The following is a 26,276-nucleotide window of genomic DNA, read 5'->3' as shown; positions in this document are numbered from 1 at the left end:
ATAAGACTAATGAGGGGCACCTGGGTGGCTCAGTGGGTTAAGCCTCTGCCTTCAGCTCAGGTCATGATCTCAGGATCCTGGGATCAAGCCCCATGTCGGGCTCTCTGCTCAGCGGGGAGCCTGCTTCCTCTTCTCTCTCTGCCTGCTTCTCTGCCTACTTGTGATCTCTGTCTGTCAAATAAATAAATAAAATCAAAAAAAAATAAGACTAATGCTTACAACAGGGCTTTTCAGGGAGTCTAATAAAGGGACATTTTCTAGAAGCCACTGATTCCTTCCAACTTCCCCTTTGGTTTAATATCTTTGCTCTTCCCTGTAAGCCTCTATTATACTGTGACCAGTTTATAAAGCCCAGATAAAGTATTTTTTTTTTTTTTTAAAGATTTATTTATTTATTTATTTATTTGACAGACATAGATCACAAGTAGAGAGGCAGGCAGAGAGAGAGGAAGGGAAGCAGGCTCCCCGCCAAGCAGAGAGCCCGACGCGGGACTCGATCCCAGGACCCCGAGATCATGACCCGAGCCGAAGGCAGCGGCTTAACCCACTGAGCCACCCAGGCGCCCCCAGATAAAGTATTTTTAATTGTGATTCAGCAGCTTCTTTCATGGGCCACTCTACTTCATACACCAGCAGGAAATTACTCATATAGACCCTGAATCTGAACTGACAAGGATGATCTATAAGGAAGCAGTTCTTATTATTATAATTACAGGAAATTTTACAATTCCAACTTTAAAAAGTCTTGTTTCTAACAAATGTCATTTTAACTGTAGCTAATGAGTGTCCTGAATAACACAGTTGATCATAGATAGGATATACAATTATTAAGGGGAAAATATCCTATGATAAGTACAAAGTATCATACCTCATAAGTATTGGCAAATTGCCTAAATGTAAAAAACATTAGAGAGAAGACAAGTTTGTTCAAATGGCAGCTGTTTAAACAGTAGTATATAAATCAGTATCTGACCAGAAATCTACCTCCATGGAAAGAAGGTCTTTTCATGATGTGAATCATCCACACAATTTTAATTACTAAATATAAAAAAGCTTGCTTTATCCATCCAGGTAAAGAACAAATTCACTATTAACTGTTTGCTTGAAACTTGTTTAAAAGTTTTTGAAGTCATGAATAAGGTTTTAAAGTTTTTAATGTACCTAATTTTATGCTTGGTATGAAGCTGTCTATAACTTTCACAGGATATTAACCATAATCACCTCCTACGGTACATCGGTGCCCAGTCATTTCTTTGCCTCTCAGATGTAGAAGAGCCTTGGTTGGTTTTGTAGAATTAGTCATTTGCTCTGAACACTCTCGCAGACCACATGATATAAACTCCAAGATTCTGAGGAGAAACTATCTAGGTTTCCAAGACAATTCCATTTTCAAAAAGTTACCCTTAGTAAAATTACAAAAGAGCTCAAAAATCAGGCTGGACAAGTCAGAACAGTTACAAGAAGAATATAAAATACCTGACTTGGTATTGAGGGTTACAGAAGCAGCAGATGGGAAAAAAGGTAGCCACAAGGGCAGGCAATGCCACCTACTGGTCAGAGGAGGTAAATTTTTTAAACTGCCTGGTGAATTCCCTTCTGCCATCAAGTGACAAGGTGGTGAAAAGCTGGTAGTCTCCTTCTGAGCACTATATCACCTGGGGGAATCTTTCTGGAAGCTAACTAATGTATTTTAAAATATTACACCAAGGTGACTAACAATGTTTATCAAAAAAGTCAGAAAGGAGAGTCACAGACATACTCTAGAATTTTAAAATGATCAGTCCTGAAAACACCACCTATCTCTATTTCAGTCAGTATATCATCTTCAAAATTTCCTTGGACCTCATTTTCTTTTTAAAGAAGGCTCAAGGGGCACCTGGGTGGCTCAGTCAGTTAAGTGTCTGCCTTCGGCTCAGGTCATGATTCTGGAGTCCTGGGATCAAACCCCATATCAGGCTCCCCACCTCAGTGAGGAAACAGCTTCATTCTCATTCTCTTTCTCTTTCTCTCCCTCTCTCCCTCTCTTTCCCCCTGCTGTTCCTCCTGTTGTGCTCTGTCAAATTAATAAATAAAATCTTTAAAAATTAAAAAAAAAGAAGGTTCAACACAGGGCTTAAACTTATAACCCTGAGATCAAGACCAGAGCTGGTATCAAGAGTTGGACATTTAACTGAGTCACAAAGACACACCTTGGACCTCATTTATTTTTTTAAAAGATTATTTAAAGATCCTCTGGAAAGGTACATGATTGACTTCATTTTTTAAATTACTACAGTTACAAATAGTCTTACTTTGGGTTTAAGATTGAGGGAAGCCTCACAAATATTCCTTACTCACTAACTCATAAGTTAATATGTTGAAACTGACCACTCTTCTGTACAGAAAAGAACTGAAAGAGAATATATTCAGGGTATTTATAATCATGTCTGTAAACCCATCCCTTTGGCATACAAATTAGAATTTTTTTCCAGAAATGGATGTTTGGAGCAATATAACTTTCAATTCATTTCTCAGAACTCAAGTATCTTAGTCTTAAAAATGGTTAATGATTGGGGTGCCTGGGTGGCTCAGTCTGTTGCGCGACTGCCTTCGGCTTGGGTCATGATCCCAGGGTCCTGGGATCGAGCCCCACATCGGACTCCCTGCTCGGTGGGGAGTCTGCTTCTCCCTCTGCCGACTGCTCTGCCTACGTGTACTCTCTATCTGTCAAATAAATAAATAAATTTTTTAAAAAATGGTTAATGACAAAATTCCATGCTCCATGAAAATCCTCAAATGCTAATTATATTCTCAAACAGTAAATGGCACACAGAGCATTTGATAACAAGCAGCCTTATTCAAATTTGTTTCACAATATTAAAAATTTAAAAAACTAAAGAACGCAGTAATCATCCCTTAGTAGTTTTCTGAAACAATAATGACTCCAGAAACAAAATACCCACAACCCAAGTCAAAACAACTAAACCACAAAATCATTTAACCATATTTGAAGGATTTCTAAGACTGATCCTCATTCTCTAAGAATGGTCAAGAACTTTCTTAATCTTTCTTTTTCCTTAGTTACACCAGGAAAGACTTATTAAGCCAGTGACTACCATGGTTTTTTTTTTTTTTAATCCAGACTTAACTATTGCCAGTTATATATTTTTTAACCTAAAGAACCACCAAACTCTTTCAGTGCATGGTTTCTAACTAAAATCCATCACTCAACCATTTAAGTCCACTTCTTGGCCTAACCTCAGAGTAGCTGCTCCCTTAGTCAGGCTGACAACAGCAGCTAACTGAATCTACAAACTTGTTCTCCCAGCTTGAATCTCCTCCACAACTTTCTTCAGTTGAGTGACTCAGAACATTGCTCTCTGGTAAAGTATTAACAGGATCAATTTGGAAGAGAGCTCAGGACTTAAAACTGGGTTCAAATCCTGTCTTTGCCACTAATGAAGCATGTGCCTTAGAGCAAGTTATTTAATTTCTCTGGACCTGTTTCTTCATCTTTAAAATGAAAATAAGCATTACCTTCTTCAAGGGGTTGCTGAAGATTAAGTGAGTTGGTCTACATCCAGTAATTGAGCACACAGTAGGCACTCAATTTTGCTAAAGTTCCTCATTAATGATTATTCTGTTAGTGTTTAATATGTACCAGACTCCATGCTAAGTGCCCAGGGTAAAACAGTGAGAGATATAAACAACCCCACTCCCAAGAAACTGATATTCAAATGGGAAATATAGAATAAAACTAATAATTTAAAATAATGATGAGCTAAGATGAAAACAAGGACTGAAATCAAAAATATGGAGAGGAAGAGGGTCAAAAACATCTTTGCCAAAGAAGTAGCATTTACACTAATAAATGAAGGATGACAAGGACCTGGCCATCCAAATAGGAGGAAGGGTTCAAGACAGAGAAAACAGCAAGTGAGCAAGCTCTAAGAAAAGAAGAACTTAGAAGTGAAAAGCAAGTTCAATGTAACCAGAGCACCGAGTTGGGATGAGTATGGTGAATGACATGGGTAGGGCTTTGAAGGCCACTGTAAAAAAGCTGGAAGAGAAGTGATGTGATCCCATTAGCATTTAGCAAAAATGCCCATGTTCCCATCAAAGCTCTTGTGCTGGTGCAGTTCATCTTTCCAAGTATAAAAGCAAAGGTACCCCCCAACACTCCACTAGACACAAGCAAGGGACTGTCTCTCTTTTCTACAGTTTATGTGTGGGTCAGGTCATCGCCCAAAATGGAAGAAAGAAAAAAAATCTGAGAACAGGGCATGCACAGGAATAAACCAGAGATTTGGGCTGCTGTGGTGACTCTCCTGTTAGACAATAATGGGCAAAACTATGGACAAACACTAACAGAAACAAATAGGGGATGGGAAGTGCTGATTCTATGAAGGCTGATGGGCTCTGTTCAATGACTCAAGCTTCCACAAGAGCATTGGGTACTCAAACACCACCCCTAACTGTGTGTCTTACTGCCTCTGCAATAAGGAGACACCAGGAATCTTTGGAAGGCTCTTGTTCCAGTTGGTCTAAACACTCTCTCAAGCCATCACAAGACTGTAAGAAAACAAGGCACCATCTTCCTCTGTTAGGACCTTTGAAGACATCTCTCTCCCTTTCCCCAACACATCCATACATTCCATAGCCTTTAGTCTCTGTGAGCCCTTTAGCAAAAGCAAAATCATCCAAAAACTAGTGCCCCTTCCCTCAAAGACAAAAATGAGCATAAGATTAAGTCCCTCCAGAGAAGAAAACAATGAGACCCTGATATTTTCATTTTCAAGAAAGCTGAACACTCATGGCCTACAATCAATGTTTTCAGAGCACTCGCATTACCAGGAGGAGGAAGGCGGGAGTGGAAGGTGGGACCACAGTGCAGAGTCTGAAGCAGCAGCCCAGATGGAAAAGAGGCATGGATTGAACAGGTAACACTGAAACAAGCAAGAAGTAGATATTTGGGAGATATTTCCAGAGATACAACAAAAAGTACTTGCTGCAGAATTAGACATAGTAGGTGAAGAAAGAAACAGTGAATTATGATGCCACTTTCTGTCAGAGAAAATTGAAGACAGTAAGACAAAAAAAACTTGGGTGCTGCCTGGGTGACTTAGTCGGTTAAGTGTCCCACTCAGTTCTGGCTTGGTCATGACCTCAGGGTTGTGAGATCAAGCCCCATGTTGGGCTCCACACTGGGCAGGGAGCCTGCTTAAGATTTACCCCCTCCTTCCCCCTCTGTCCCTCTCCCTTTCCTAAAAAAAATTTAAGTTTCATCCTGGACATGTTCAAGTTCTGACATACAAGTTGAGATGTCAAGGAATCAGTTGAACATCTGAGTATAGAGCTTAGAAGAGAGATACAAATGGGAGATATGTTTGGGAGTTCTAACTATAAAGATGCTTAAAGCCACAGGAAAAGATGAGTCCTCTGAAAAGAGGGTAGAGTCTGAGGCCTGAGGACCCATGGATGGAGAGTGGGTAGGGAAGACCCAGGAAGGGATGCATGGAGAAGAGGGAAGGACATTACAGGAAGACGGCAACAGTGTTCCCATCTTCCCTTTCCCAAAGCTAACGCACCCTATAGTTCTTCCACCATTCCTTAACCCTGCAGGATTTTACTTCCTCATTTTTCTCCAGTGCCATTGCAGAAGAAAAAGTATTCCTTTTGCTTTATGGGGAAGAGTTTGGTTTACTTCATTTTTTATATCTCTATTTACTTTTCACTGGAAAGCCACAAAAATATAATTATTTTTTTTAATTTTTTATAAATGACAAACCATAAGTGACTCTTAATCTCATAATTAATTATTTTTATAACAACATCTGAATGAGGGGGATAAAAATTCTTAGAGAAACCACTTTTTCAAAGCTAAATTCATTCATTGGATCTACAATTGTCTTAATCATAAATACTATTCCCAACATATTTTTAGATGACACATAAGATAATGAAGCCTGAATCATATTCACTCTACCCCTACATGAAGGAACCTAAGAGAAAAATCCACAAAAGGAGACTACAAGCAGCATTTTTATAAGCTTAGTTTCTCCATGATCAAAACCACAGCATAACCACAGGTTACTCCCGTTGAGAGATTAGTCATCATGCATGTCAATCCCACTCTAAAAACCGTGTCTAAGGGGATCTTTATCTACAAAACTAGAAGAGAATACCTAATAAGGGCAAGATAAAGAGCCAATATTTATTTTATTTTATTTTATTTTATTATTATATCACTGGTAAGCATCAGATATTACATATAAACAAAGGCAAAACTATCATGCAGATTAATCCATAGTGCACCAATTGGTTAGTCTACTTCTCCAAGAATAAAGTTCTCTAGCATACCAATTTACATTTAGAAAATCACCCACTTGGTGAAATTAAAAGAAATCTTACTGCCATATATAGCTTCTTCCCATACAATTTTATATCCATTTTAGCACTTACCTAATCCTCTTGGAGAGCTCTATGAAATCTCTATCTTGACAGATGCTGAGTTCTTGAAGTCATGTCTGTTGTTCCTACCCAGTGCTGATCCTGATTGTCAGGGATCTCAAAGCAAAGGTCTAGGATTCACTTCCTTTGGAATCATCTGGAGGATGGGTCAAAATGCCCATTTCTGGACCCCACCTCCCAACAGTTGGAATTAGCATATTTTTAAGGATTTCTAACAGCTCTAAGAGAGCCTTTAAAATGCATTAAGGAGAAATGAATCCAAAAGGCATAACCACCTAGGAGCTACAGGCTGGTATTTCTTCTACTTATGCTATTGTTTGGAAACTACTGCCATAAAATTGGTTGAATAAAGAAGAAAATGTCACCCCGGGTAAAACTCTATTTTATAAACAGAAACAACTTATGACTATTTTACCTTAGAGTATTCTGGCAGTACGTAGCTCATATATTTTTACTGAATCAAAACACTTAATTTTGGGATTTTAAAACTAAGAGACCTTAGGTATTATACCTCATATGAAATACATTGAGAAAAAATAATATCAAAATATATTAAAAACATAAAGGCCCAGGCACCTGGGTGGCCCAGTCAGTTAAGCATCTGCCTTCAGCTCAGGTCATAATACCAGGGTCCTGGGATTGAGCCCCATGTCTGAGTCCCTGCTCAGCAAGGAATCTACTACTCCCTCTCCTCCTGCCCCTCCCCCATTTGGTGCGAGTGCGCACCCTCTCTAATAAAAAATCTTCAAAAATAAAAAAAAGACCTAGACATTTACTTGTGTTATCTGTAAATCATTTATTTAAATAAAACTAAAAATCAAACATTTAAAACCCCTAATATTTTTTTCATAAAAACATTCATCATTTTTTTCATGAAAAGGTTATTTTAAGGAGTTATATTTTAAATATTATAAATTATGCCTCTATAATAATTCACTGTTTGATCAATACATAAACATCTGCATAACCTATAAGTAGATATACAGTAATGCTTTAAATAAAATATGTTATAATTTTGCAAATTAATAAATTTCCAAAATTCAATCTCAAAAACATTTTAAAGTATATGCTATGATTTTTACAAAAGACAGAAGTTTTTTTTCCTCCCAAAACATAGAATATTTTATCTGCATAGGGTCAATACCATTGCATGATACAAATAGTTCAAAATATAAAATATTTAAAACTATTAGAAAATTTGTTTTCTTTTTCTTATGGCTTTAAAAAATATCTGTGGCTATACTTAAGTTTTATAGAAGCTTAACATCTCAAATTGAGATAAGGATGTCATATGCGATTTTCACCCTCCCAGCAGATAATAACCATGAATCTTTTCTTAGAACTAGGTTTTCAGGTAAAAGGTGGGGACAGGCTGTGCCATTTGTACACTTCAAAATCTTAGAAACATTTTATAACCATGACATGCATAAGGACTTGTAATTACTCTGATGTCCCTTTCAATCTGTATCAAGAAGATAATAAATGTACATTTTACACAAAGCATTAGTTCTTGCATTAGTTCAGCTTTAGATGCTGAACAGCATCTCCTTTTTATTCACTCATAGCTTAGGTAGAACACCGAACGGTCCTTCTAACCCATTACTTCCACCAAAATAATAACAATGCTATCAGTATTCATATATTGCTAGTTGTATCAGAGGGTGAAAGGGTCATTATATGATCGATCTATTACATCTTTGGCAGGGAACTGTGCCCTATTTAGAAGAACCATTATTTTGAAAACTCTATTTGCAGATGACATTCATTTTTCAGCTCTGCTAGAGAGGCAACGATAACTAAAGGACGCCAGGAAGGCTTTCTCTAGACTTGATGAAGGTCTAACAATAATGTGGACCTAAAGAAAGTGGGCTTTACTTGGAAAAAATCTCTATTTGTTAAAGATATGGGGGAAATACAGCAAAATAGTCATTTGGAAAAATTAAGTTATCTTTAATTACCTGTTAACATTACAATATTGGATACAGAGGCCCTAAGTAGAGGTTAACTGATTAGTGCTTTTATAATTGAATTCTTAAGAAGTTTCACATCATGTAATTATATATTTTTGAAACATCACAGAAACCCAAAATATACCTATTTGGAATCACCAGAATGTGTATACTTGATCAGGAGCAAGTTATGTTCAAGGCCCCATTGAGCCCAACGATCGGTCCCCACCTACATACTCTGCCGCAGACAACACACAGTGTGCTCTTAGTGGCCCCTGAAAAATGCAATTTTGCATGGAGGGAAATCAAAAATAAAATAGTCTTACTCTACTGGGGGGAAAAAAAAAACAAAATAACAAATAAAAATAACAAATAACAAAATAAAACAACAGAGGCCTTCTGGAAATGTTTTACTGGTATCAATGAAATAGCATGTTTAATGAAAAAAGAAAATAGTCTTGTCTCCTTGTAGCAGAAGGGTAGAAGAGTAACCCACACTGTAGACAGTGACAACTAAAATGAGACCTTGTTCTTTTTGTGCACCGAGAGTTACCGAACGGCAGGAAGTTCACAAACAGATATATTTTCAGGGAAGGGAACAAAATAATACAAAGAAACTGACCTTGTTATCAGCTTAGCAACAGAGGTGAGAGAGAAAGACATTTCAAGGAAAAACCTATTAGGATTAAAGAACCTGTGCCCAGCTGAAGCCCTGAATGATGATAACTACCATTTAACCCTAACAGGCAAGCAGAGTTACCACTGTACATGGACATTGGTACCTTACATGTTGAGATTCTAGAAAAATCATGGTGAGCACAGTTCACTTTGTGAATATGAGATACCATAAATCACACAGAATCCGTGTCAATCTTCTTGCATGCCCAAAAGTGAAGGAGGAAAAAGACATTCATCAACAATAAACAATGACTCTTCATTTCAAATTTAACATCTAGTTAGGAAATTTTTTTTTTTGTTAAACTAAAGTGCTTCTATGGGTCTCAACTTTCTCATCTTCAGAAATATCCACTCTGGGTGTCCTCCTAAGAGAGGTGGTATTAAGAATCGGTAGATATCTTAAAAGTAGAAATTAAAATTAAAAATAATTTTTAAAAAAATAATTAATAGATATTTGGAGAGCTCCCAAAGAAATCCATGAAATGAATAACAACAAATTACAGCCCGAGTTAGGTCCCATTTTCAAATGATGGGCAAGCGCATTAAGACAATCCATGTTCTAACTCCTTTAGTTACACATTAATGACTAAAACAGGGCTTCTGTACAGGACTCAGATTAATGAGACAAAGAGTATCCGCTTCAAAGCATTAAACTTCTGTGAAAGAGGAGTGGATGTTAGCAAAAGTAAAGTTGCGCAGGAAAACAACAGTTACCGAAGCATTAACTCACCATGAAAAGGGAACTACTTCTGATCTCCTGGACTACAGCTCTCATGGGTCATTATTTCTGATTACCATGGCAGCACACAACATTTTCCATCTAACACTTTAGGAGAATGCTTGGTCACACCATGCTCTGCCTTATTAAATGATCTATGCTGAAACCATTCATTTCCATTCTCTGACAGCCATAAAATGTCACGTAAGAGTGATAAGACAGTCATTTGCCCTCAATTTTCTCAATAATGTAAGGTTTTAGAGAAAGTATGTTAGAACTCTAAAATAATAGACTAATATATTTTCTCAATTCCTCCGTCCTCCTTTTTTTCCGCTGGGGGAAATCGATTTCTGATAGCATCTCCGCTAAAGTTTAGGGGGCTTAAAACGTTGCTCTTTCACCCAAAAAAAAAAAAAAAAAGAAAAAATGTTCTCAAACACAGTTATTTTCTGAGTAAATATCTTTCAAAAGAAAAGTTCTACAAAGACTATAAAAACCTTCCCTGGAGTGCTTATGAAGCATAACATAAAAGTGGGTATGAGTGGAAAAAGAATGCTTTAAGAACTGCTTTTAAAAAAATCAAATTTAAGTGCTTTCTACCCTATCTGCCTTTTCCCCCTTCTTCCATGCAAGCAAACACATACACAGTATAATAGATTTTAACAAGTTTTTAAAAAGGAGCAATTACAAAGAACCAAAAAAATAAATAAGTAAATCAGTCCTTGCTTTAAGAAGAAAGAAGGGCACAGATACCAAGAGATTGTAGGAATCTTTCTCCCCTTACTCAGTGGATTTAAAAAAAAAAAAAAATGCTTTCTAGACCCAGAGAGGGCATAATTCACACTTCACTTCCTAAACACACCTAGATCAGGCTGGTATAACAAAAATGAAGATGCTCGGAGGCAAATCATACTCTAATCCCAATTTCCCTGCATTAAGATTTTTAAAAGAGCTACAGAGCTATTGCAATCAGCTATTTGCATGTGGGTAGAAAAGAAAACACAGACGTTTATGGGGAGCAAAATCCTCTCTAGAAATACTTCCTAAAACTTAATTTAAAAAGACTCTTGAATGAATATTAAAATTGATCATATTTTAGGTGATTTATTTTAAGCATACCACATCTGGAACCACATTAAAAGGTACCCAGAAACCAAAAGTGTATTTCAAAGAATGTATTCCATATACATCAGACCAAACCAGAGTCTGTAACAGTGCCTAAAAATCAGATCCTGTGGATATTTTTTAAAAGAATGTTCACTTCTCCAGAGACGGATCATCCATGTCATCGTCATTCTCGTTTCGCATCACCAATGACTCCCCAAACATCAAAGACAAATTCATCTGGGAACGCAAAGTCTCCAAGAGTTTCGTCAAGTGCCACAGCAAATTCATCTGGATTACCTTTGTCCTTTCCAGCTTCAAACATTGTGGTAGCTATCAAAAACAATTTTTAAAAATTAATGATACATGAGATGATATCAGAGAACCGACAAAAATGGCACCAGAAAAATTACTTTCTCAGTGTAACATGCATAGATCTATTTCTAGCACAAGTTATAACAGTAACATACTAACAGTAACATACTAATATACTAACATCTGTCGGGGGAGCATTTAAACAGTTTGTCCACTGCACCCAGATTGGTCACCCCTGGCCTCTCCCCCACCTTGAAGCCCACCAGTCAAGAACTACTGGTATTCCTCCAGAAAGGAAACCCTGTGGATAACCCTGCCAGGAAAGTCAGGGTACGTCATCCCTCTTCCACCTGCCCACAGTCACTAGCTCTCTCTGCCCCCTCTACCAGTACCCCACTGCCAACTCTAATGGAACCCAGTACTCCCTGTCCGTCCAAAGAACAAAGACGAAGGGTAACAGTTCGCAATGGGAAAATCAAGCTAGGGTGAAGAAGAAGGTATTGGTCTACTAATGGAATCAAGGTAACTTTTCCTGAGCCCCTTTCTAGTTTGAGATAGAAAGTGAATGTGGCACCTGTGTTCTGTTTTTCTAGTAAATGCCTAGGCCCGGTTCTTACATCTGGGGAACCAGCATCTTCAAGAGTGCACATTCTCACGGGACCTGCCCCAACTGGCTGGGAGCCCATGAGGCTGAGCTGTTTTTTCTCAGCCCCTTATAAGCAACTGGAAAGAGACAGTGTGGATGTGATTTAGAACTTGGATGAAGAAACTCTAGGTTAAAAAAAAAAAAAGAACCACCACCAAATCTCAGCATCTCCGTTCCTCCCAGGTTAAGGCTAAACAATTCAACACTTGTAGGATTTCTCTCAATGAACCAAGAAGTCTGGTCTTTAAGCTAAAATCCACTAGGGCTCTTAAGAGCATTTAAAAACTGTGCCTTGGGGCGCCTGGGTGGCTCAGTGGGTTAAGCCTCTGCCTTCGGCTCAGGTCATGATCTCAGGGTCCTGGGATCGAGTCCCGCATCGGGCTCTCTGCTCAGCAGGAAGCCCGCTTCCTCCCTCTCTCTCTGCCTACTTGTGATCTCTGTCAAATAAATAAATCTTTAAAAAAAAATAATAAAAAATAAAAATAAAAACTGTGCCTTGTCTCAAACAGCTCTGTACTAACACAGGCCAAAGGGAAAGGAGGAGATGTGGCTCAAAGAAATGGCTAACAAACGGACAGAAGGAAGGAAGGAAGGTAGGATCATGAAGAACAGGATATTTACATAGTTTCAAAGTATCTCTCCACCAAATACTTATTACGGAGAATAACTTTATAATGGAGACAATTAGCAAACACCACTTTAAGCCATCAACATGAACAATATCAGAAATAGAACAAACCAAATCCTATGCCTCCTGGTAAAATGTAAATGAAAAGAATAGAAGATCACATTAGATATTTTTGCAAGAGGTATGACATAAACATAATTCCAAAAAAAAAAAATCAGGCAAGCCAGAATTGAGGAACATTCTATAAAATAACAACTTGTACCCTCCAAAAGCATCAAGATCATTAAAATTGAGAGTGGGAAACTGTTCCAAATTGATATAAATAAAACTAACCTATATTTTGAACATGCACTTCTGCTATAAGGGATGTTAATGCATTTAGTGAAACATAACACATGATTAATAGGGGATAGTAATATATCAATGCTAATTTCATGATTCTTGCTAATACTGTGCTTAGCTAGGAGAATATATTTGTTCATGAGAAATATGTACTAAAGTATTTGGGGGTAATAAATATTGTTCATTTATTCCCATGTTCAAGGAGAAAAAAAAGTCTTTGTGCTATACTTATAACCTTTTTCAATGTTTAAGATTGCCTTAAAAATACTTTTATTTTTTTTTAAGACTTTATTTATTTATTTGACAGAGAGAGAGATCACAAGTAGGCAGAGAGGCAGGCAGAGAGAGAGGGGGAAGCAGGCTCCCCGCCGAACAGAGCCTGATGCAGGGCTCGACCTCACCACGCTGAGATCATGACCTGAGCAGAAGGCAGAGGCTTAACCCACTGAGCCCACCCAGGTGCCTTGCCTTAAAAATACTTTTAAAAAGCAGTTATGAGTGAGGAGGAATTGATTCTTTCTCATCATTCTCTCTCTCTCTCTCTCTCTCTCTCTCACTCTTACTCTGCCTCTGGCCCCAGCCCTGACCCAAAAGCTTTTGCATTTATTTTCAGTCTAGAAACAAATACTTCAAAGAGGAAGAAGACTTCAGTTCAGCTCCAGCCAAAACGTTTGGCCAGGTTTATTGCAACTTTTAGATATGTTTTCTATGGCATGCCATTGCTAGCCAGGATATAGTGAAGCAAACATTCAGATACATACAGGCTCAATTCATAAACTTAGCTTCTGAAAAACAATTTGACAAGTACAGTTAAAATCCTCAAAAATGTTCACATCCTAGGGGCACCTGGGTGGCTCAATTGGTTCAGCATCTGACTCTTGATTTTGGCTCAGGTATGATCTCAGGGTCATGGCATCAAGTCCCTGAGACAGGCTCCATGCTCAGAGGGGGGTCTGCTTGAGATGCTTTCTCTCTCTCTCCCTCTGTCCCTCTGTCTCTCTCTCCCTCTGTACTTGTTCTCTAAAATAATAAATAAATAGGGGCACCTAGGTGGCTCAGTCAGCTAAGCATCTGCCTTCAGCTTAGGTCATGATCTCAGGGTCCTGAGATCAAGCCCCACATCAGGCTCCCTGCTCAGTGGGAAGTCTGCTTCTCCCTCTCCCTCTCCCTCTGTCCCTGCTTGTGTGCTCTCAAATAAATATCTTAAAATTTAAAAAAAAAAAAAAAGAGGAAGAGGAAGAGGAAGAGGAAGAAGAAGAAGAAGAAGAGGAGGAGGAAGAAACAACTCCCGACTGATCCTGAATAGCCTACTCAGTCTTTCATGCCCATCGAAACAAGTTCAGTGTCTTATGCACTGAACGTGCTGGAAAATGCACAGGAGGCTGCTTTGTAATTATCCTTAAATAATTTTTGCTCTGACACAGTTAACGTATATTGGAGACAGCAAAACCCAGAGGTCTGGTCCTGTAGCCAGGCTGTGAAAGAGTAACCAAAACTTAAAGGTAAGTATTGCAAAAGCAGGGCTCAAGTTCAGAATTTTGCTAAGTCTACCATTTTAAATATTTCCCATAGTCTCCACAGATAGCACTTATTGAGACAGTTACCTAAAGATTATACTAACATGTGGGTGATATACAGTCTAGCAGAGGAAGAAATAAGATGCACACAGAAGGTAAGAAAATCTACAGACCATTCAGAAGCAAAAACTGACAGTGCAGATGAACGATGCTCTTCAATGCTGGGAGGACACAAGGACCACAATCATATGTTCACTGATGGGCAATGAGTCAGCCAATCTCTCGCTCACACACATACACATACCTACTCGACTATAAGAAATAACTTGGTACATGGCTGTTTGGTACCTCGGGAAGCTCAACAGCATTGTCTAGTGCACTTGAGGCCAGGAATGATATATTCTGGACCTTGCCTACTCTGACTTGAAATCTCTGGCTTGGGTTCCTTAGTTACTCAGTTACAAAATGAGAAAAATGATGGTCTAAGGGGCCCATACCACAACCTCCAACCACAATCCAAACTCTGTAATCTCACTATGCGCTCATGCTGGCACAGCAGAAAAGTAAAACTTCCACACTAAACACAGTCCCAGAGTTGGTCAGACCTCCAGGGATACAGTCCTACCTCTATTACCACTACCATTAGTACTAGTAATAATTATTAGTGATCAATGCTAAAAATAATAATAGCTGCACCTATTATTTATGATGTAACAGGAACTTTATACATATTATTTAATTTAGTGTGTTGGAAACCCTCTAAGGTTTTTATTACACCTCTTTTAAAAATATGTGGAAATTAAGGTATGAATTTAATAATGTGCCCAAAAGCTAAAGTTTCAAACTTATGAAGTTAGGATTCATACTCCCAGTAAATTCACTATTTTTGTGCCTCTACACAGTCCGTTAATAAACATTTACCAAATATTTACTCTAGGAGTACTGTAGTAGGAGCTGAGATTAAAAGCAGTACAGTATCTGCCCTCAAGGAACTAAAATATCAGTAGTTCCTTGGGACACTGTGTTACATATGTATTTCTAACACCTTAATGAAGTGTTAGAACAAGTAACTAACAAAATTATCAATTAGGTCGGGTAAAAGTAACCAAAATATCAATTAGGCAGCTTCATTAAGGTGTTAGAAATATATATGTAACAAAGTGTCCCATAAATCTTTTAAAATACAGTAATTTGCTATATGAATTTTCAAAGAAATTAAGAATGGAGCATGCATTAAAACATGCACAAATTTTTCCTAATGAATAAAGTATAGGGGCGCCTGGGTGGCTCAGTGGATTAAAGCCTCTGCCTTTGGCTCAGGTCATGATCTCAGGGTCCTGGGATGGAGCCCTGCATCGGGCTCTCTGCTCAGCAGTGAGCCTGCTTCCCCTACCCCCCGCCTGCCTCTCTGACTACTTGTGATCTCTGTCAAATAAATAAATAAAATCTTTTTTAAAAAATAAAGTATAGACACATATTTTGAAAATTCTTAAAAGAGAAGTAAACAGGTATAATTTTATCTTTTTTTTTATTAAAACTGTATCTTTAAAAAAACTGTATCTTTAAGAGAAAAGCAAAATGAAGCTTTTAGCAAAAAGAAGCACTTTTTATTAAGTCATATCATATTAATATTATAGCTACTAAAATACTTTTCACCTATAATGGATCTGCAATACACTGCAATAATATTTAACACCTAAATGCAATGGGGGGGGGGGGGAGTCCCCTGAAAGGATAGAATTGTTGTATCACATACAGCAACTAAGTGCTGACCTCTACTGGCCATTTTGAAAATACCTTTGTATCATTTCCACAACTGAACTTCCACATCATTTATTAACAACAAATTTATTGTTGTGATATAGGGCAATCCATATTTCCCACTAAGTTTTTAAATACCTAAACTGAACTTTTAAACATAAGATACTACTGCAGATGAAAAATCTTGGCATAATAAAATTCCAGAATTGAATCTCAGCTTTTAATTTGTTAGCTGACTTTGGACAAGTAACGAAACGTCTCTGAATCTGTTTTCAAATCTATAAAATGACACATAGCAGGACTGAATAAAGATTAGTCCTAAACACTGTTAACCATTAAATCTATAGTTGTACCTCCTACGGGAGGTCTTTATGAAAAGTCTGTGGGAAATAAATGTGAAATAAGTGTTAAATAAGTGTTCCATTTCAAGGAACTCAGACAGGAATCAAACATTAAAAACATGACCAATGTTGAATATGGTTTTTTGTTAGTGAAAACCTATTTCCAAAATCATTGGCTTTACCTAAGATGGATGACTTTCTACAGTATTCACTGTTTTGAATTCACAGAAGAAAGGAAATCATCCTAAGAAGAAATATAATTATCTCTATTAAAATATCATTGTATTTTTTAAAGGAGCTAAAAAAGATTTTATAAGAAAAAATAACTTAGAATCTATCATTCAAATTTCTTTTCCACAATTTATGACCTCTTAATTAATTAGAAATCCTAAAATTCTGACATGGCTAGGATGAGCTCCAAACTCCTAAGCTGGTATCATCAGGACATAGTATAGCTCAATATATAATTAACACAATTGTCTTAAATATTCATAAGAAAGCTTATAGGATACAACTTTTTCATTAAGTTACCTCAATCTCCTAAAATATGCTACAGGACTCAGAATCTTCCAGAATCCATTTTTCTCCCACCATGGATAACATTCCAAGGCAACACATGTTGGCATTGGATCAGTAGAAAAGTCAGTTCACAGCCTAGCTCTACAACCAAATAAAGCCCTGTCATCTGCAAGGTTACTTCCTAAACTCATTTCAATTATTTTCCATTTTCAAGTGGTAAATACATCCCAAAGCTTTGTGAAGATAGTGTTTTGGTTTTGGTCATTTTATTGCAGACTACCTTTCTCACTTTTTAATGTAAATTTATATTAACAACTCTGGAATAACATGATGTGGCTATAATTTGCCTTAAGACTTAACATTTCTGACAGTTAAGAACACAGAACAAAAACAAGCAAATATATTCATTTCTCTATTGAATCAGTACCACATTTGTGATTTCTATTTCATGCTAATCAGATCTGAATGACAAAAATTCCTAATTTAACAATGGTTGACATTCTTCAAATAATTACTTTCCTTAAACTTTACCTCCCTAGATAACTGATCACATTGCTAATCATGTACAATGATAATGACTTTCCATGTCATTGGAGGAACTTGCTACAGATGATTAATTAACTTTACAGTGGGATTACAAGTTAATTTACAAGGAATTTGTGAGGAATGTTTAGTGCCCTGAATTTGTCAAAGTGAAATAAATGGATTCTTAAAGACCTGTTCCTTGATTCACCTAGAATTACTCCACTGTCCATTGTTCTTCCATGTATACTTATACATATTTATTTTTTTTAAGATTCTATTCATGTATTTAATTGACAGAGAGACAGCAAGAGAAGGAACACAAGCAGGGGAGGTAGGAGAGGGAGAAGCAGGTTTCCTGCTGAGCAGGGAGCCCGATGGGGACATCCGATGGAGACATATCCCATTGGATATGTCCTTCGGCTCATGACCTGAGCTGAAGGCAGACCCTTAACAATGGAGCCACCCAGCCACCCTGTTGTACACGTATATAAATTTAATAACAAAAGAACAAAATTAATTTATTTAACTATTTCAAATTTATACTTAATTAACTATAAGGCCTATACCCAAAATTAAGTTCTAAAGACTATTTTAAATTCCCCCCTTTGAAAAGTGTGGTTCTCCCAGCATGGAGGTTCCTCAAAAAATTTGAAAATAGAGCTATCCTATGACCCAGCAATTGCACTACTGGGCATTTACCCTAAAGATAGAAATGTAGTGATCCGAAGGGGCATGTGCACCCGAATGTTTATAGCAGCAAAGTCATACTATGTCATAGCCAAACTATGGAAAGAACCTAGATGTCCATCAACAGATGAATGGATAAAGAAGATGTGGCATATATACACAATGGAATACTATGCAGCCATCAAAAGAAATAAAATCTTGACACTGACATTGCTGCTATAAACATTCAGGTGAACGTGCCCCTTCGGATCACTACATTTGTATCTTTAGGGTAAATTCCCAGTAGTGCAATTGCTGGGTCATAGGGTAGTTCTATTTTCAACATTTTGAGGAACCTCCATGCTGTTTTCCAGAGTGGTTGCACCAGCTTGTATTCCCACAAACAGTGTAGGAGGGTTCCCCTTTCTCCGCATCCTCGCCAGAGATGCTGTCTTTCTACAGGATAATCTCAGCTTTAACTTCTTGTCTTTGTGGAGCAAGTACCTATTATATACAAATTTTATACTTTGAATCAAGGAATTAGAAAAAAGAGCATCAATATTTCTTCAATTACAGACAGCGTCTGTATATCCACCATAGAAATTTTATTTTCAAAGTTCAGAAAGGTAAGAAAAACATAAGAACAGACTCTATAAGAAAAAAGTAAGAATGAATGGAAGAAGTGGAATAATGAGTTTCAAATAGTCTACCTGAGCTAAAGTAAAATTCCTGACACCTGGTAGCAGGGAAACAGAACAGTCCAAGTATTTGGCTTAAAAAAATGGATGAAGTACCTGGTACACACAAACATACTCCATGCACACATGGGTGCATGCAGACACGAAGCCCCCCCCAGGGCACAGTTACTGTTTTACCACCCAGCATCCCTCTGCCCTTCTCAAGGGCACTTTCTTCTGGCTTCTACATGGGAGGGGCCAGGACTTTTCACCAGCTCAGCCCTAGGATTTCAGTCACTCTCAGCTCCAGAAGGAGAGCATCTGACCCAGACCTAAGCATCACCCCCACCACTACCACCTCAGTGAGCCTATCAGACCAGTCAGGGTCAATCCTAAGCATTTTGTTTGAATGACTTGGAAAAGGCCCTCCCCCTTTCCCATCAGGCTTGACACTAAGGTGTAGAGGATGGAACCTTTGCCATCATTTTGACTCCAAGAGGGAGGGTCTGAAGGTGCCAAGGGATACTAGTGAGCCTAAAATGCAGCCTAAATGGAAAGAAGGGAAGCCACATCCTATGATAGCATGAAAACTCTGGATCTAGCCATTTTGGAAGCCAGGATCTACCTCTGAAGTTTTCAGGTATAAGAACCAAAACATTTCCCCTCTTTTATCCTGTAAGTCAGATGGAATTCAGTTTGTTGTTACTATTTTGTTACCTGCAGTTGATAAATCAAGACCCTGATATCCTAAGGACCACATAAGAAATACCCATCAATTCAACTTCTCAAAACACCAGCTGAGTCCTTTCTCTTCCTCTTTCTGATTCATTGCTCACAGGCTCTCAGTAATCCTATTAAGTGCACACAATATCATAACATATGATTTAATCAATGTAGATCTGATGTATCAAATACATTCCATATGCATCATTTATAACATCTGTTCATACTGTAACTTTTAAATCCGTAAAACAAGGCTTTGAAGGAAGGCTATTATCATAGTTTATAGTTTTAAGATTAAAAACTGAGGTCTAGGGCGCCTGGGTGGCTCAGTGGGTTAAGCCGCTGCCTTCAGCTCAGGTCATGATCTCAGAGTCCTGGGATCGAGTCCCACATCGGGCTCTCTGCTCAGCAGAGAGCCTGCTTCCCTCTCTCTCTCTCTGCCTGCCTCTCCATCTACTTGTGATTTCTCTGTGTCAAATAAATAAATAAAATCTTTAAAAAAAAAAAAACTGAGGTCTAGAAAAGTAGATTTGACTCGCAGCTAGTAAAAGGGTAAGGGCCAGGTCTTTATTCATTATTCTTTTATGTTTTATATCCTTATTTTCATTACAATTTTCTCATCACTTTCCAGTATTTACCTTGAAAAGGATCACTGAGTGTAAATGCAAGCAAAACAAAGAAGCACTAAATTCAATTAAGAAATATAGAAACTTAAAAAAAATAGGATCTTCTTACCTAAATCGATATCTTGAATTCCCATGTACAATTCAAGAAGATCATCAATCTTTTCAATTGCTTTTGTCTTGGTTTCGGAGGGCTTTATCAAAGAAAAGAGAAATGAGATATTTTTACATGAAATCTCTTGAATGTCAAGGCTAAGGGTAAGGGAAAATCTGATGTGGAGTCAGTTCATGGTTGTATACATCAGCTCATTTGGATGGAAACAGATCTACAGTGTGCTCTGTAGCTCAATACAAATCAATACAGCAAATACTTATTTTTACTGTTAGTGTTAAGTGTTATGGATTCGAAGAAGAAAAGCCAGAACAGAGTCTCCAAGTCTAGAAAGGGAGACAAATCTGTGAAAATAAATAACTATGTAATAATAAGGAAAAAATTTTCAAGGATATAAGAGCCATCTCAGGCAAAGTAAATTTAAATATCTTAAGAGTCACAGAAGACTTGAGAAAGGGGACTTAAAAACTCTTTTCAAAGATACACTGGTGGAAGATAAGCAGGAGAGGGTGCTGCAAATAGAAGTATACAACAGGCATGCCTGGCTGGCTCAGTCGGTGGAGCATGTGACTTTTGATAGCAGAACTGTGAGTTCAAGCCCCACAGTGGGTATAGAGATCACTTAAAAATAAAATCTTTAGGGGTGCCTGGGTGGCTCAGTCAGTTAAGTGTCTGCCTTCAGCTCAGGTCATGATCCCAGGATCCTGGGTTTGAGCCCCACATCTGGCTCCCTGCTCAGTGGGAAGGTTGCTTCTCCCACAACCCCTGCTTCTGTTCCCTCTCTCACTGTGTCTCTCCCTGTCAAATTAATAAATACAATCTTGAAATAAAATAAAATAAAATCTTGAAGAATAAATGAAACAAGATGGGATTGGGAGGGAGACAAACCATAAGTGACTCTTAATCTCACAAAACAAACTGAGGGTTGCTGGGGGGAGGGGGTTTGGGAGAAGGGGGTGGGATTATGGACATTGGGGAGGGTATGTGCTTTGGTGAGTGCTGTGAAGTGTGTAAACCTGGTGATTCACAGACCTGTACCCCTGGGGATAAAAATATATGTTTATAAAAAATAAAAAGTTAAAAAAAAAAATCTTTTTTAAAAAAAAGTATTACAATTGATATGCAATGTCTATGTGAGGTCACAGAGTCTCATAAAGAGTACAGACACATGAAAAAATGTTCATCATCACTAGCCCTCAGGGAGATTCAAATTAAAACCACATTGAGATATCACCTTACACCAGTTAGAATGGCCAAAATTAACAAAACAGGAAACAGCATGTGTTGGAGAGGATGTGGAGAAAGGGGAAACCCCTTACACTGTTGGTGGGAATGCAAGTTGGTGCAGCCTCTTTGGAGAACAGTGTGGAGATTCCTCAAGAAATTAAAAATAGAACTTCCCTATGACCCTGCAATTGCACTCCTGGGTATTTACCCCAAAGATACAGATGTCGTGAAAAGAAGGGCCATCTGTACCCCAATGTTTATAGCAGCAATGGCCACGGTCGCCAAACTATGGAAAGAACCAAGATGCCCTTCAACGGACGAATGGATAAGGAAGATGTGGTCCATATACACTATGGAGTATTATGCCGCCATCAGAAAGGATAAATACCCAACTTTTGTAGCAACATGGATGGGACTAGAAGAGATTATGCTGAGTGAAATAAGTCAAGCAGAGAGAGTCAATTATCATATGGTTTCACTTATTTGTGGAGCATAAGGAATAGCATGGAGGACAAGGGGTGTTAGAGAGGAGAAGGGAGTTGGGGTAAATTGGAAGGGGAGGTGAATCATGAGAGACTACAGACTCTGAAAAACAATCTGAGGGGTTTGAAGTGGCGGGGGGGGTGGGAGGTCGGGGTACAGGTGGTGGGTATTATAGAGGGCACGGATTGCATGGAGCACTGGGTGTGGTGAAAAAATAATGAATACTGTTTTTCTGAAAATAAATTAATTAATTAAAAAAAAAAGAGTATAGCCAGGGGGCACTTGGGTGGCTCAGTAGGTTAAAACCTCTGACTTCGGCTCAGGTCATGGTCTCAGGGTCCTGGGAGCAAGCCCCACATCAGGCTCTCTGCTCAGGAGGGAGCCTGCTTCCTCCTTTCTCTCTGCCTGCCTCTCTGACTACTTGTTATCTCTGTCTATCAAATAAATAAATAAAACCTTTTAAAAAAAAAAAAAAAAAGAGTATAGCCAGACAGGACTAGATCTTAAGGGGTCTTGTGTGCCAGGAAAAGAGCTTTGGCCTTCATCTTGTAGATGAAGGGTTTCCGAAGCTTTCAATGGCTTACCCCAAGGTGACTCGAACACTTCTGAATGCATACTCTTATTATTTTTTACTTAATTTTATTGTATTGTTGAAATCACTTTATGCCCAAGATGGATGTGCGCTGTCCAAAGTGTCATGTTATCTATCTTTTTTGTCCCTATAAATGCTCTGCTTAATCAGAAACACAGTATGATCCAGCTGGCCAGTCTACAAACACAAGCAAGCTCTGGGACTTCTCACCCCAGGTAAGACCCACTATGTGGCCCCAGCCAGTCAAATATTTTCTATTTTCCCCTCACTTGTTCTTTAATCTTTATCCTATCAAAACTTCTTGCCTTCTACCCCATTTTGCAATTCTCCAAGACTATTCACATCATGAATAAAGTTTGTTTGTATCACGTAAATTGTCTTCTTTAAGGATTCTTTTTAATTTTAATAACATTCTATTGTATTTGTTTATTTTTTAAAGTAAGCTTTATGCCCAATGTGGGGCTCGAACTCACAACCCCAAGATGAAGAGCGGCATGCTCTATGGACTGAGCCAGCCAGGCACGCCTTCTTAAATTGTTTTTTTAACAGTATGTATCTTTCATAAACTATACATATTACTATATATTGTAAACATTACAAAAAGACACAAAAAATAGAAATGTTATAAGGATGAGATGATGAAACAATCCTTTTGTTATTGTTAAGATTTTATTTATTTGAAAGAGAGAGAGACAGCAAGCAGAGGGGCTGAGGGGGAGGTAAAGGGACAAGCAGACTCCTCACTGAGCATGGAGCCCAATGAAGGGCTTGATCTCATGACCCTGAGATCATGACCAGAGCTGAAATCAAGAGTCAGATGCCCAACCAACTGAGCCACCCAGGCACCCCAACAAAAACTTTCAAGTAATTTTTGTGTATTAATGGTACCAAAATAATTGTGTTCTTTCTAAAACTATTACTAAAGGTTTCAGTGAAAAGCACAATTGGATGCATTTTATCATTCTTTGAAAATCTTAGTTTAATGCTGGCAAAGTCTGGTTCTACATTCAGTTTAATACTTGGTTATAAATGGCTTCCTAGCTAGGGGCGGCAGGGTGGCTCAGTGGGTTAAAGCCTCTGCCTTCAGCTCAGGTCATGATCCAAGGATTTTGGGATCAAGCCCCACATCAGGCTCTCTGCTCAGCAGGGAGCCTGCTTCCTCCTCTCTCTCTCTCTCTCTCTGCCTGCCTCTCTGCCTGTTTGTGATCTCTGTCTGTCAAAAAAATAAATAAAATCTTAATAAGTAAATAAATAAATAAATAAAAATAAATGGCTTCCTAGCTGAAAAAGAAATTACCCAAAGATGTGAAATAATCAACTATCAGTGCAAGTGCAGAATTCAAGATTAGCTTATAAGAAATTCATAGCACTTTTAATACTGTTATAAATACATGTTGCTTTGTGTTCTCCAAACTTATTAGAAATATGCATTTTTTATTATAAATGTGAATTTTTATTTCCTTGTGGATTTTATTACAATTTTCTCATGTTCTTAATTAAGAACTAAGCCTTAAAAACAGTAACAGGTACAATATACCACTCTTGCCTTCTTTATGGTATATTTCGGATGTGCTGTATAAAGCAAGTTGGTTATGCAAAGAAACTTGGATGTCCACCTTTGTATCCAACCAGCCATACTGTAAGTTTTCATAACAAACGTCAGTACTTTGCATACATAATCAAACATCAATATGTTACCATTTTACCTCCTAAATAGCTCTTGAGTTCATCACCTCTTCTCCACTCACATTCTGATTGCCTGGGTTCAGCTCTCATTTTTTGGTATTTGCAGAAGTTTTCTAATTTTTCTCCCTGCCTGCAATCTTCACCCCCCTCAAATCTACCCTGCTTAACAATCCATCTGCTAGAACCAAGGGATTTTTCTAAAATGCAAAACTGACCATGCTGCTCTCCTCATAATTCTTAAATGGCTCCCCCATTTCCAAGATCTTTCCCATTCAGACCCAGGTCTCTCACGCCCCATCAGGTCCCTCCACACTCCAATCCCATGGACGCTCACAAGGTTCCCCAAGCCCATCATTGTTTCAGGCCTAGAACATTCTTCTCCCCATCTTTAATCAACTCAATCATTTCTTCAGGACGGAAATTTCCCCACCTCTCTCTCTTTTCCCCCATCCCTAACAGCAGCTGATCAGCCCTCCTCTGTGACATTAAACCTATTCCCTGGTTTTCAAAAGCTTCTTTCAACACCTCTTTCCCCTTAAAGGAGAAACAAGGTCTTTATTTATCTTTGTATCACCAGCACCTGGACTGTGTCTGTCTCAAGAAACACATACTGAATAATTTATGAGATATGCAGGTGGAATTCTTCCACAGTTTTCAGGATTTGTGCTGGGTTATAAGAGGGTGACTTGTTTCGAATCTATAAATTCTTTAGATGATAAGTCATTTGCAAAAAATTAACATGAGTACCAAACTAGCGTTTTCCTTTTTATTACAAGTTACTTCCATTTACCCTATTTAATGAAACAGGCCATGCAAATAGGAATGTGTTTTAGATGTTTATCTTTAAATGAATCTTTCCTACCTCCCCAGAGAGATCTTCAGTTTCCTTTTCTCACCCCAGCACCTTATACATAGCAGGTGCTGTACAGATATCAATTATACTAACTATTCAATGACCCGCCTTCTGAAGGAACATGGAGTTTTCCCCATGGCCTCTGCCACCTCTTTAAGTGGTTTTAAGATCTTTCGTTTGTTCCTCCCAGCCTGGAATGGGAAGCAGTGGGCATTCTCCTGGCTCCCCACTGCCAGCCCCTCTCACTGTTCTTCCATTCTCTTCCAGAGTCCTTTCTTCTACACAGGTTTATTCATTCACGCAGCAATATGCCTCAGAGTATGCAGGACACCAGGCAAGTAGAGACTCAGATTGGCCAGATGTCCCTGCCCTGAGTGTTTCACATACCTCTTCATATCTCATTTGCAAAACGCTTCTGGTCCTCCTAGGTCTCTTCCTTGCCTCCATGTCAATCCCTTCACTTAACTACCCAGTACCCAGGAACGCAACTGAGTCCTCCTCTGGATTCTCCCCTGCTGACAACATAATGGTTGACTCAAACATTCAAAACAACCTCAGCCTCATGGTTCCTTGAGTGTCTGTTCCAACAAACCACCCCCATGACTGACCCTGGACATCATCACCCAACAAGCTCTGGGATCCCGCTCTGTGAAAATGGTCTCACTGTTCACCAGTCTCACTCTTCTGCTTTTCAAAAACATGGGGAATCAAATTTTTTTTTTTCAAAAACATTGTTTTGTTTTAAAAACACAGGACAATAGGAACACACAACTAGCTAGGTCTAGCATTGTACCCTCTGCCTACAGGAACTCCCTAGCCTCAGACACAGGCCTGACGCCCCCTCTGCCTATAGGACAGCTTCATCACCACTGTCTTCACTGGCTAAGCAGACCGCCACTTGCCACCGTGAGTCCTCACCCTGTCTCCCTTAACCCCTACTGTTTTCTCCTTCTACCTTTCCTCCCTCCATTTCTCTATTCCCCTTTTGGCATTTTTCACTCAAAAACTGAGTCAATCACAAAACTCTATTCTTCTCAAGTTTAAATGCATCATTTATTAATTCAACAAAGACGTGAATTCCTTTGATGTGTTGGGTACTGTTCTAGGTGCTGGGGTGACAGCAGTGAACAAGATGTGAGCA

The 26,276-nt window shown here is 38.4% G+C and overlaps 1 protein-coding gene across 3 annotated transcripts in view; it reads right to left on the bottom strand.

The window, feature by feature from the left end:
• Window positions 1-7,226: 7,226 nt before the first annotated feature.
• The window catches only part of GIPC2 (GIPC PDZ domain containing family member 2), an 87,439-nt gene continuing 68,389 nt past the window's right edge, over window positions 7,227-26,276 (bottom strand). For all 3 annotated transcript variants that reach the window (XM_082686684.1, XM_082686682.1, XM_082686683.1), the window contains exons 5-6: window positions 20,295-20,376; window positions 7,227-11,232 (exon numbers count right to left, since the gene is read on the bottom strand). In XM_082686684.1, the coding sequence (XP_082542810.1) occupies window positions 11,087-11,232; window positions 20,295-20,376 (228 nt within the window). In that variant the 3' untranslated portion in view covers window positions 7,227-11,086. The remainder of the gene's footprint in view (window positions 11,233-20,294; window positions 20,377-26,276) is intronic.

The sequence above is a fragment of the Mustela nivalis genome (assembly GCF_964662115.1).
Source record: "Mustela nivalis genome assembly, chromosome: 10".
Lineage (NCBI taxonomy): Eukaryota > Metazoa > Chordata > Mammalia > Carnivora > Mustelidae > Mustela > Mustela nivalis.
Note: the sequence above shows the minus strand (reverse complement) of the source record. Positions and strands in the feature narration are given on the sequence as shown.